The sequence below is a fragment of the Fistularia commersonii genome, chromosome 24 (genome assembly GCF_037954325.1).
Source record: "Fistularia commersonii isolate RoL2024-O1a breed Wild chromosome 24, RoL_Fcom_v1.0, whole genome shotgun sequence".
Taxonomy (NCBI): Eukaryota; Metazoa; Chordata; class Actinopteri; order Syngnathiformes; family Fistulariidae; genus Fistularia; species Fistularia commersonii.
Genome location: NC_141307.1, coordinates 2,549,399 through 2,561,645, shown reverse-complemented (window position 1 = coordinate 2,561,645; position 12,247 = coordinate 2,549,399). Strand labels below are relative to the sequence as shown.

General features: G+C 44.4%; 1 protein-coding gene across 1 annotated transcript; it reads left to right on the top strand.

Annotated features, from left to right (window-relative positions):
• The first annotated feature begins 868 nt into the window (after positions 1-868).
• s100v2 (S100 calcium binding protein V2) lies at positions 869-11,458 on the top strand. Its single transcript, XM_086171359.1, has 3 exons — positions 869-997; positions 7,315-7,446; positions 9,497-11,458. Exons 1-3 carry the CDS (start codon positions 989-991, stop codon positions 9,665-9,667), a joined length of 312 nt encoding a protein of 103 aa, XP_086027485.1. The 5' UTR covers positions 869-988; the 3' UTR covers positions 9,668-11,458.
• The last annotated feature ends 789 nt before the right edge of the window (positions 11,459-12,247 follow it).

Sequence of the window (12,247 nt, the reverse complement as noted above, 5' to 3'; positions counted from 1 at the left end):
CTACTCCCACACTCTCTCCCCTCCATAGATGAAGGGAAATATTGATGGTCTCACACTGAAACAATTCGCTGTGGCTTGTGACTGGGTGTGGCATCATCCCTCCAGTTTGATACTCCAGATCCCAGAAGGTGGTGGTGGGGGGTTCCAGAGATCATATACTGTGTGACACACCCTTCTTCTTCTTCACCCTGGGGACACAAGTGGAGGGAAAACTCCCCTACTTTTACTTCTTGGAATTTTGCTGTTTCTTCTGCTGGATTTTTTTTTCTTCAGAAAGATTTCTGCGGCTAATTTGAACCACTTTTTATTTTTTTTTGCGCACACCCCCCCTTCCCTCAACCCCTTCCCTCCCCTCTCAACCCCCCCATACCGACAGCCATAAAACCAGATAGAAAGAATGCGGTTGTGCCTGTTTCCTCTCTCCCTCTCCGTGTCTTTCTGTCGGTCTCCTCTCACCCTGTTTGTTTTTTTTTTCATTATTGCAAAACCAGGCCTCTTTTCCAACACTATGTGAACCTCATGTCAAAAAAAAAAGAAAGAGGAAAAAAATGGAATGAATCGATTCCTAATGAAATCACACTAGTTTTAAACTTGCATGTCGTGCACAGAATAAGACAGAAAAGACAGGTTTTCCTAAAAGTTTCCAGATGTTCTGGGCGCCAAATGTTGACCGCACACCTGATTCCCGCGCCTGCGCATACCAACACGCGCGAGCCGGGGCCCCGTAAGCAGAGCGCGCGGGGGGCCCCACGGAGAAGAAGCTAGTTAGCCTAGCTAGGTACGTTCCTCCCTCCCCGTCTTTTTTTTCTCTCTCTCTCTCTCTTTCTTTCTCAGCCGTGCGTCAGATTACAGCGCCTTCTTCCTGGTTTTTCGGGGAGGATCCAGGGCGGCTGCCAGCGGCAGACGGACTGCGCCTCCGCTGACACACCACAGCGACACCAGCGAGACACGCAGGAAGGAAAAAAGTTCTCCCGCCCGAGAAGTCGACATGCCTCAGGTAGGAGCTGCTCCTCCGCTGGGGCCTATTTCCTCTCCCCTTTTCGGAAAAAAATCCCCATTAGGACTAGTTTTTGATTTATTTAAATTTTTTTTACATTTTATTTGGATTTTATGAGTTTCGCCTCCCCCTAAATACATAAAATAAATCGAAGGAGGGAAAAAAAATCAAACGTCGAGGCCGTTGCGATCCAGCTGCCTCGCATTTGAGCCGGAAAGTAGTTCCGTCCGTGTTTTCCGCGCGGGGGGAGACCGAGCTGCCCCTCCCTGAGGACCGGGAGCTGGGGAGAGGCTGAGCCGTCGTGGCCGCCCGCCGGCCGGCGCGCCTTCCATCCCGGCTTGGGGAGGCGTCCGGTCCGCGGTGCGACGGGCGGAGGTCGCCGTCGGAGGGGGACGCGGGGCCCAGGTGGGTCCACCTGTCAGCCGGCCAGCAGTCCCCCTCCCCCCGGACGCCCCCTTCACTAAAAACCGTTTGAAATGTCAAAACTCTCATCTGATTTAGATTTTTTTTTAAACATTTCAAATCGCATAAAAAGATACACAGAACATCATACTTTAACTTAAAGCGAGCTAAAAAAAATTGTGAGTAGTTTTAAAAAGTTGCAAGGACTGAGTTTGATCACCCCCCCCCTCAAATTGGTGAACTCACTTTACAGTTCTTTAAGACACCCTAATAGATTTAAACTCCAAATTATGCTATTTAAAGAATAAAAGACACGTCAACAACAGAGAAATTAGCTTAATAACTGTACTGGTCACGCCGGAGCTGCTCTGTCAGGGTGGGTGTCGCAAAAGAGGCGCGGAGGGGCTCTTCATATTTGAAGCAGCTTGAGCTTCCTCCCTGCCTGGTTTCAGCTGAGGACACGTTCACCCAGGTGCTTTATTTGCGTTGCTAATCCACATGTGGCGAGCATTGTTTCACCGTTTGTGAGGTTGTGTGTCGACCCCCACCCACCCGCCCCGGGGCCGAGGGATTGCTGCGGAGGCCCCGGGATTCGGTGTGACCCCGGGGGTCGTGTCTCAACGGGCGGAAACTTGGCAGGTGGTTGCTTCATCGAGAATAAAAACGAAACGTTTAGAAGAAGAAAAAATATCTGGGTGTGGTTCTCGTGGAGGTGCCGGAAGTAGGGCGTGGAGAGTTAGACCAATGGCACAAGCACGGCGCCACGTTTGTTTTAGTCACAAATTCTCACAGGTGTGCAGCCCAGTTAGAAAAGTTGAGGTGGAGAAGGGCTTGGGTGTGGTTCGACCCGCTGCACCTCAGCAGCCCCCAGAGCCCACACACACGCACACATAGATACGCACACACACACACACACACCGTGATAGCGCTCTATTTTTGTCAAGAACATGGACATATCTGTTGGTGTGGCTGTCAAATCTCAGAACTGGATTTCAAAGTTTTAAAACCCTCAAAGACAGCGCTCTAAATACTGACTTGTCTGCACATCAGGTGGAACAAAAACATCAGGTGGCAAAAGATACTTTTCAGTGTGTGTGTGTGCGTGGGGGAGGGTGGGGTGGGTATGAGTGAGATGTTATATTTTCGGAAAGGGAGGAAACCTTATCAGGTTTTAGAGTGAAAACGCATTTACTGTGTTTCAACTGGAGCAACCCCTCCCACCAAGCACACACTCGTGCACCCCTCCTTTTGTCTATAACAATGTTGAATATCATCCAAAAGTATGTCAAACATTTGCCAACTCGGTGGCTGCAGACAGCGGCGATCGTCAGCTTGCTGTCCTGGCTTCAGCTCCACCCTTCACTGGACGACTCCCACCTCGGGCTGCTAGAAGGAAGGTGTCATCTGATAAAATGATAACACACTTCAAGTGATTTGGATTATCATGTCTGAATAGACAGGCTGTTCAAAAATAGTACTTTAGCGCGAGTGTGTGTGTGTGTGAGTGTGAAGGGGGGTCAACACCACTGATTATATTATATTTTTTCCTCTGATAAAAGTGGCAGTAATTCTGAATGCATTTCCGTCCTGTCACCAACTAAAAGACGAGCATTGTTGGGTTGTTCGCTAGCGGTGAAAATAGAATAGCTAACATGCTGTTCCCTCCTATCTGTGAGCTTATGATGATAGTTAAATGATTCAATAGGATGGGTAAAAATTCTTGGAGCATTTGCTTCCGTTGCGTGAAGAAATACTTGCATTAACCAAAAGAGGGCACGCATCGTGTTACACGTGGCCTGACAGATTTTCGGCAAGTCCGTGTAGAAATGTGACTTGACACTTCCCGCATGGGAGGCATTTTCGTGAACCCTGAACACTTTGCTGTGTTCAGTTCCTCTAACCTGTCGAGCGATTCTGATTTTGCATTCAGTTCTGCCTAACTGGCATCTCTCGCTCTTCCCCATGCTTCCAAAAGTGCTTTTAGCGGCGGTGACGCGCTGCATTATCGAAACTCAGGAAGTAGCCCTCTCTCCCTGTAGCTTGCTAAGCTAACCTCACAACGGATTGCACATTGATTTTAGTTGTGATGTTGATTATTCAGCGAGAGTAGATAAGTCGATGTCCAGCATACATGCGGTTCCGTTTGAAAAGTCAAAGGCCTAAAAATTAACTTGATTGCAAATCTATTCTTCCTGCGGTCGTGTATTAAAGTGTATTAATTGTACGGAGTCCTCGGTTTGAACTAGTTCCTCCTCCGATTAGAAGTCTTATTGACCAGCTTGTGTGAATAACAATGAACTTGATCCTGAGTGATGGCTGTCAGTCACCCAGTGCTCAGCTTGTCACCATGACAGCAAGTTTAGAGCATGGTGATTCATGTCTGTTTTCATGTCTGTGCCGGTTTACAGTCTTAACAGTAAGTGGGATTGGCGTGGCCTGGCATGACCTTCGTGCCCCAACGCTCATTCATAGAAGGATGGTTCCCAGGATCCACCATTGTTTGATTTTCTGTTAACACACCTTCACTTGCAAAATCACAGGTTAGGCATTGTGCTTCTCCAGCGGGGGAAAAGTACACCATCTGTGTTGTTTCAATTTTGTACCATTTTAACCTATGGAGCATTGAACCGTGGGGACACTGAACCCTCGGGACATGAACCTGGGATTATTGTAGTTCTAATTATAAACTCTTTCATTCAACAGCCGGCTATTTCATAATAGCAGAGAAACAACCAGCCGTCATATTTATTATGGAGAGGTCAACAGAGACAAAATGGGGTTATGCTCCGTTCGATAGACAATCTCATGCTTGTCATTTTTAATGAAGACAAAACGTTACAAACTGGAGTCTTTGTGGCTCAAACGGTTCCTTCTTGTTTACTTAACAGTTCGAAAACAGTTTCTATGTTCGATGCACTTTCCTCCTCATTCCTTGAAGTCATTTCCAGTGCAAAGTACAAAATTAAATCGACTAGTTTTCCTGCCGACTGGACAACTTAACTGACCTAGTTTTGCGATGGATATTTCAGCGTCCACATGCATACCGTTGTACTTTTTAATTTTGCACAATTCTGTGGTCAGCTACGCTCCTGTGCTGGCAGAGCTTGCGAGCTTCAGATGGACAACGATCGGACGTATAACCGGTGGTTGAAAAGAATCTTGTGAAACTTGTCTACAGATGACCCCCGCCACCACCAAAAATCTAAAAAACAAAGCTGTGGTAGGTTTCATATCCCCACAGAGCTGGGAAAAAAACAGAAAAAGAGTAGTCCGACGCCACACATTCAAATGAACCAAACAAAAGCAGCGGTTTGTTGCTAAGCGGACCCCCACCACCCACACACCGAGTTGTGATTTCAAGGCTGTAAAGCAATCTTTTTCCCTTCAATCCCTCTGATGAATAAAAGAAGTCAAAGTCAACACCAAGGAGTCGGTTTTCTCAGACATGGCGGGTATCAGTCATTCTGAGACGCAAGGGCGTGGTTTGACGGAGCTGCGAGCCCGCATGTATTGCATGACTGTAAGTTTCACCCAGGAGCCCTGGAGGACAGAGAGCGGCTCAAGAACTGAAAGACGCATTTTTGAATATTCGAAGAGCGACACTAGTATTTACTAAGCTTTGCAGGATGGCATTGTTCCAGTGTTGCTTTCTGAAATGTTCATTTGAAGGGAAGTGTGTCTGTTCAACCTACGCATGATAGATTTTAAAGTTAAAATTAGGTTTGTATTTCAAAATGTAGTTAACTGATAATAAACAATGTGCAAAAAAATAAAGGGAGCACTTAAACAACATAATGTTACTCCAAGTGTCCCCTTTATTTTTTTGAGCTGTATATTTCAGAATGAATACTCAACATCTTAATTGTAATTTTTACAAGTTTAAGGTGACTTTAAAGAGTTTCCTCTTAGTTTCTGGCTCATTTTGAGCGGATTTTTTTTTTTAATTCATTTTTTGCAACAAATTCAATTGAAATGGGAGTAAACCTTCAGATCACGGTGGTTTAGTCAGCAGTTTGTGTCAGGTGACACTTATTGACTTTCCGTTTCAGTCCCAGCATGCGGATTGTCATATGTTTGGGCTCCACGCAGCGGCTGTTTGTAAATTTTCATCTTTCGGGTTGTTTTTATTCAGAGCTCATTCGTCCCTTCTCCCCTGTCGGAACATGAGATCCCAACAAAAAACTCAAGTGTTTAGCCATTTCTTTTCAAGCCTTTTTTTTCTTCTTTTGTACAGTTACGTCCTTCTCGATCCCGCTCGGCACTTTCATTTTTGCGACAAATCTCGGGAACACGGACCCGCTGTGGGAAACAGGGTCGATCACGTCCGCCTCTCGATCCGGCTCGGAACCGGAGGAAATGTGGCCTGGTTTGAGCTGCGTTCAGCGCCGGGCCTCCGGAGCCGGGCCGGGGGGTGGTGACTCACATCTTAGAGCAATTCAGTGAATTCTCCAAAGCCACAAACGGCCCCAACATTTCCAGTCGGTGTGTGTGTCCTGCCGGTGACCAGAACAATGCAGGAGGGGATGATTCACCTCACAGGAAGTCTCGAAGCCGATAACGTGTGGATCCCGGTTGTTTAGAGAGTCGGTCATGTGACGTGCCTGCCTTGGCCCAGATTTTTTTTTTTTTTTTTTTTTTTTTTTTTTTTTTTGTCACGATTGACTTACATTGTGAAAGGGGCGGCCGTAGAACCGCTGGGTTTTTCTTCTTTCTTTCTGTCTTCTTTTTTTTTTTTTTTTTTTTTTAACCACCGCAGCCTCTGTAAAGTGACTCATTTTATGATCAGATTTCAAGCCCTTTGGTCTGATTGCACCCTGAACACAGGGAAGAATCACAAGATGATTGGATTTTAACCCCGTTCTTAGAAGTAAGGACTCAAACTGGAAGTTATCCCAGCGGGTACAATTATTACTGACTCACATTTAGTTACAAGGACGATGAAAAGATGTTTGTCAGCAACCGAAACTCCCAACACAACGGCGCCCTCCCTAAACCACCTTCAGCAGCATTTAAAATGAATTTTATACGCAATTGGTGATATCCATGACACCGCGTTGCAGTTTGGAGTGGATTTTAAAATTAAATAAATGATCATTCCAAACCAACCCGTTGTGGAATACAGTTCTGTGGAGTATGTTTTCTTGTCGCCCCCTCATTATGCCACATGTCGGTACTAATTAAAAATGATATGTGTTGCATTGGATAATTGGGCCCTCGGGGCTGGAATAATGGGAAACGACATGTAAATTTAAAAAAAAAAAAAGACATGACAGTCGTGTAGCTGCAGAAGCGATCATATTTTCACATCAGTTCTGAGGAGGCGCAGCACCCTTTTCAGTTTTGCCTGTTACCTCCAAGCCTCATTACACTGCAATAAAAGCAAACGCAGAGGGATTGCACTTTTCCCGTGTTGCCTCAAAATGAAACCTAATCCACCAACAAATCAAATCGATTGAAACTCTGCAAAAGTTTTCTGAGAATGATATGAAATATTACCTGAATTACAAAAGGTTCCCAGTCCTGCATAAAATCTGGCCGTGGATTGGGAGTTTTTGTGCAACAGATGGGAGAAATAAAAACTCCCCGGTTCTGTTCTTTTCTGTGGAGCAATATATAGAGAGTGTGTGTGTGTGTGTGTGTGTGTGTGTGTGTGTGACGGGTGCAGGACCTCTCCTGCTCCTCGGGAATCCACCAGGCAGGATTCAGCGGCGGCTCGAACCCACGCCGCCTCCCCGCCTGTCATCTGTCCACCGACGCGCCCAGATGGCGGAGGCTACTTTTAACCGAAGCCGCAATTTTCCCTTAACCGTAACCCGGGCAGAGCCAGCAGCCTGCTGGGAGGCCCTCCGTGGCAGACGTGGTATTAGATGTGAGGGTGACTAAGCTTTTCCTCCTGTCTCTCCTGGCTCCTGCAGTACTCCGACCTCGAGAGCGCCATCAACACGCTGGTCACCCAGTTCCACTCCGCCTCGGCCGACAACAGCGGCACGCTGAAGACGGACGAGTTCAAGGGGCTGCTGTCCTCCCAGCTGCCCAACCTGGTGAAGGTAAAGCCGCCGAGACTGGCGTGGATCGCCGCGGCAACAGGGCGCGGCTGCGAGGCTCACACACACACAGGCAGACAGAGACATGCTCAGACAGCAGCAAACCCTGTGCACACACACACACACACACATACACACACATACACACACACACACACACACACACTCACGCTCACAAATACTGCAGACTTAAACATACAGACAAGAATACACACACATTGTGGAGACTTAAACACAAACCTACACAAACACCTCCAAGAAAAAACACACACACGCATTACAATGACACACAAACACACTCTCAAGCATTATATAAACAACAAAAAAAACACATGCGCACACACGGAACTACCGACAGTTAGGTACACGCTGTGAAGGCTTGTACATAGAAACACAATCCACACAAACACACACTGAAAGAGACTTACTCCCCCGCCCACACACACACTTCTTTATGCTCCATCAAGTGCTTTGTGTTAAATTTGATCCAGTTATACAAATGTAGTCTGATTGATAATGACACCAATGATATTATTGAGACACTATCGCCGATCTATTGGGCTTCAAAATTAAGCGAAGAAGTTAGATAGTTATAAGATAAATTCTTGGAGGAGAAAAGCAAGAATTGATTCTGGATTCTTTCAAATAGTACAACAGGCCAACTCATCAAAAATGCATCCAATAAATCAAATGGAATTATATTAATTGGATTAAAATAATTTATTTTACATCCAACTAATGTTTGCATCTTGGCCAAATAATTCAAAACTTTTTTTTTTTTTTTTTTTTGCTTTTTGTAAATTTTCAAAAAAAAATGTCAACAATGGTCTCGGGGCCCTCGGGTGAAAATTTCAATCTGAATCCCCGATTAGGAGCGCGGAGCCGTGACACAGGCCATGAATCCGTGCAACAGACCGACTGTCTGTTCACACTCCGGCGGGCGGAAACACAACGGCAACGTTTACACTTCTTGCTAATTTAAAATCGATTTCAAACACTTATTTTATCCTTTTTTTTTTAACAATGGGAGATTAACTGAGAGCACACCAGGGAATGTGGATCCGGTGAGAGAACACAGAGGTGCAGTATCTTCTTGTGTGAGTGTTGTGATATTCAGTTTATGGCTTCAAACGAGCGGAGGAGCTCGCGGTCGTAAACGGCGTGTAGTTGTAGTAGTAGTAGTGGCGGTGTTGTAATTGTGTACACATTCCAGACACATTCTGTTTGAACGCTTGCCCCGAGGAGCATTCCTTTACAGTGACCCCCCCTCCCCCCCCCCCCTCGCCACCCGCTTTAAAAAAATCCCTTTTTTTGTTTTATCTTGCGTTTATGTGTAACTCTTTCAGTTGCATTCGGGATGTTTTAGCCAGAGTCGTTTGGGCGGATAATTAAATGAAAAACACACAGTTTGGTCCGTCATGTTCGGTTCGGCGTGAGGTTCCTCGATGAGCGGGAGGATCTACCCAAGTATTTTTCTAGATTACGCCAAGGCGCCTGAAGTGCAGCGTGAAACCGAATGGAGCTTTTCCATTCAATCGACATTGTGAAAACAATACAAATATTTCTTTGTGATTCAAAAGTCGAATTTAACAAGGAATCACCTTTTAATGATGATTTTAAACCAAGAAATTAGCATAAATGAGAAAAAGATCATCGTTCAAGTTCATACCCTTCTTCTCATTTGTACAGAGGCACTTTATAGATATACTGATTGTTATTTTTGTAGTTATTATAAGAAGTGTTTGAAAATTAACAGGGAGTTATTTGAATATTACCTACAAAATCAATTGAAACTTCTTTCTCTATTGTAAAATAAAAGACGAATATAAACTGACCAAGACATTTTTTGACATATTGAAAACCCCTTGCCGGTGATTTTTACCCGTTTTTTTTTTCAATATCAATAAATTGCCTGCATTTCTGTCTCGAATCATGTGAAGTTGAACCGATTGTCAAAAATGAACCAGAGGTCATTTTTGGGTTGCTGAAAACCAGGGGGTTCCAGTTAACCTGAAAAAGGCGTTGACTGTTTCCTGTGCGGTTGTCACTGCAGGGCATCGGCACAGAGCAGGGCCTGGGCGAGATCATGAGGAAGATGGGCGTCGGCGACGGCGAGGGCATCTCCTTTAAGCACTTCTGGAACCTAATCCAGTCGCTCGCCACCACGCAGCACGGCCTGCTCAGCGGCCAGAAGGGCACGTCCTGCAGCTGCATCCTGCTGTGAAGACCTGGCCGCCCGCACAACCACGTCATCCAGCTTCCAGCCCGGGGCCGAAACAAACAGAGTAAACGTCACTCTCTCCCAATCAGGTGTCGGACAGAATACAAAGATACAAAGTCTAGTCCGCCCCCTGCAAGATATTCCAACATTTATGACTAAAACGTATCTTTTTTAAAACATTTTTTTTACATTTTTAAATTTTTTTTTTTTGTTTGTACCACGTCACACTTTGGCCCGTATAGTGCTCTGCATCCTTTGCACCAATTAAAGCCATCTTTCTATATATAATGTTCTCCAAAGGGTTCAGGTCCAGTTAGCAGAAACGGCAGTCCGATCTGTCCGTAAAGCCTTCGCTGCACTTCTGAGGGTTGTTTTGGTGTGTGTGGTTTTCTTCAGGTCTGTTGTCTCATTGGAAAGTTCCTTCTGGATCAAACTGTGAAATGTGTTGGGGTTTAAAACCACTGCTTGGAGTTTAGACTGAGAGCACATGAAGCCCCTGGACAGACACCTTAAACTGCACTTTCAAGAATATCCCTCAATAACTTACTTTTATTTCGATTTTTGCTAATGATCTGGGAGAAATCTCGGCTTAGAATTTTTTTTTTAGCCTGACATTTACACAATTACCAGGAAATTAGGAAAAAAAAAGAAACCTGAACAAAAATAATAAACAAAAACCTACATCTTTATACAATAGAATGATGCACCAGAAGGGGGGGGGGGGGGTCCACGATGCTGTCAGTTTTTTTTTTTACTATAACTGCTTTTCTTTTTTTTTAAGAAGCTTAAACAAATGACTTGACCTGAGGTCACCTTAAAATAATTCCCTCCTTCATTGGACACATTCTTTGGACAAAACCAGAACTGCACCAGGCTGCAGTCGGAGGTGTTTTAGGGTCCCTAAGGTCAGAGGTCGGTGGTAAATCCATCCCGGAGTCGAGTCGGGGAGGAAAATCAGTGAATTACAACAAACTGTCGGATCGGGACAGTGAAACCGTCAGACATTACTAGACGATCCTCTCTGAAATGCCCAAGGGGGTGCAGGATTTTTTTTGAAAATTAACTGGTGCAAAGGGTGGCGGGGCGTTATTCTAGTCATTAACATCAAGTAGATCTCCACTCGGACGTCGTCTGACGTTTGTTTTTATTTTCTCATGTATAGTCTTGATTCATGGTGTCTCCAAATGTGTCGTGTTTACTAACTCCAGGAGGATGAGTCGCCCGCTGCTGCGATATTCACTGCTTCACCACTCCGGCATTTTTTACGGTTCAGAGCTCAGATTTCGTGCCGGCGACAGAGTTCAAGAAGGTCACATCATTAAACCCTTAAGTGTCGGGCATTTAGTTTAAAAACCATCAAGAGGTTGAGCCAAAAACAACCTGATGGCACATCAGAATGAGGACATAATCACAAAAATCAACTGTTTCCCTCTGGGATACTTCGGACGTGCTTGTCTTTCTTCGTGCAACTTGAGGGTAACAGTACTACAACCTGTAATTCGCAGTATTTGTGTTTTTCAAAACTGGCAGTGTTAAAATAAACTCTTCTCATCTCAAAACACACAAATGTCCGGATTCTCTCTCAACACTCCGGCGCCGTTGATTTTGCGTGGGTTTAGAGAAACCGGCACCAGTTCAGCATCTCAATTTGCGTCCCTTTTTATATCAGTTACGCTTTGCCCTCTGTGAACCCGCATTGTCTTTGTATTTATATTTTGTTATTCTCTGTATTCTGAGCTGTGTGACACCATAAGAAAATTATATAATAAACATTTACAGAAAGTAGCAACACAACACTGTGTGTATTGTGTCCACATTATTCACAATTTCTTTACCGGGTCGATGAATAAATATGTCCCTTAATGGATAATTAATTGTACATTTCATATTTATATAATTATATATCTTTTACATCATTTTTTCAATTTTATTTTTATTTTAAAGATACTAATTTAGGGACACATCTGCATACTCTCGCATGCTTTCAGCTGCATTTATCAAATATCTTTCAGAATACAGATGCAATCATTATACAGTCAAAAACAAATGTTAAGTCCTGCAACACTTACTTTGAGGGGCAGTAGACTGTCTCTGCTCTACTACTCAAATGAAGTGCTGCGGAATCTAACATTTGTTTTTAACTGCAGAGCTTCCTTTGAGAACTGCCCAAATGACAGAAGTTACTCTGGAATTCTGGGCTACATAGAGGGCTTGATGTTAATGTTAACTTTTTTTTATACATGCGCTAATGCTACTTTGCACAGTCACTATCATGCTGCTATTGCACCACATACCATTAGGGTATTACTAACCTTTTGAAAAAAAAACAAAAAACTGCTGCTACTCTATATTTAAATTGCACGTATTTATAGTGAGAGAGGATATGAAGGTAGTTGGTGTGAGAGAGGAAGATACAGAGAATAGGGTTAGATGGAGAAGGTTGACTCACTGTGGCGACACCTGACGGGAAAAGCCGAAAGAAGAAGAAGAAGTATTTATGCACTTCGGTCTTCATGCCGTTAAATGTCTTTTCACCTCATCATCAGTTTGTATCTGCATGCACATAGTTTAATTTAACAATAC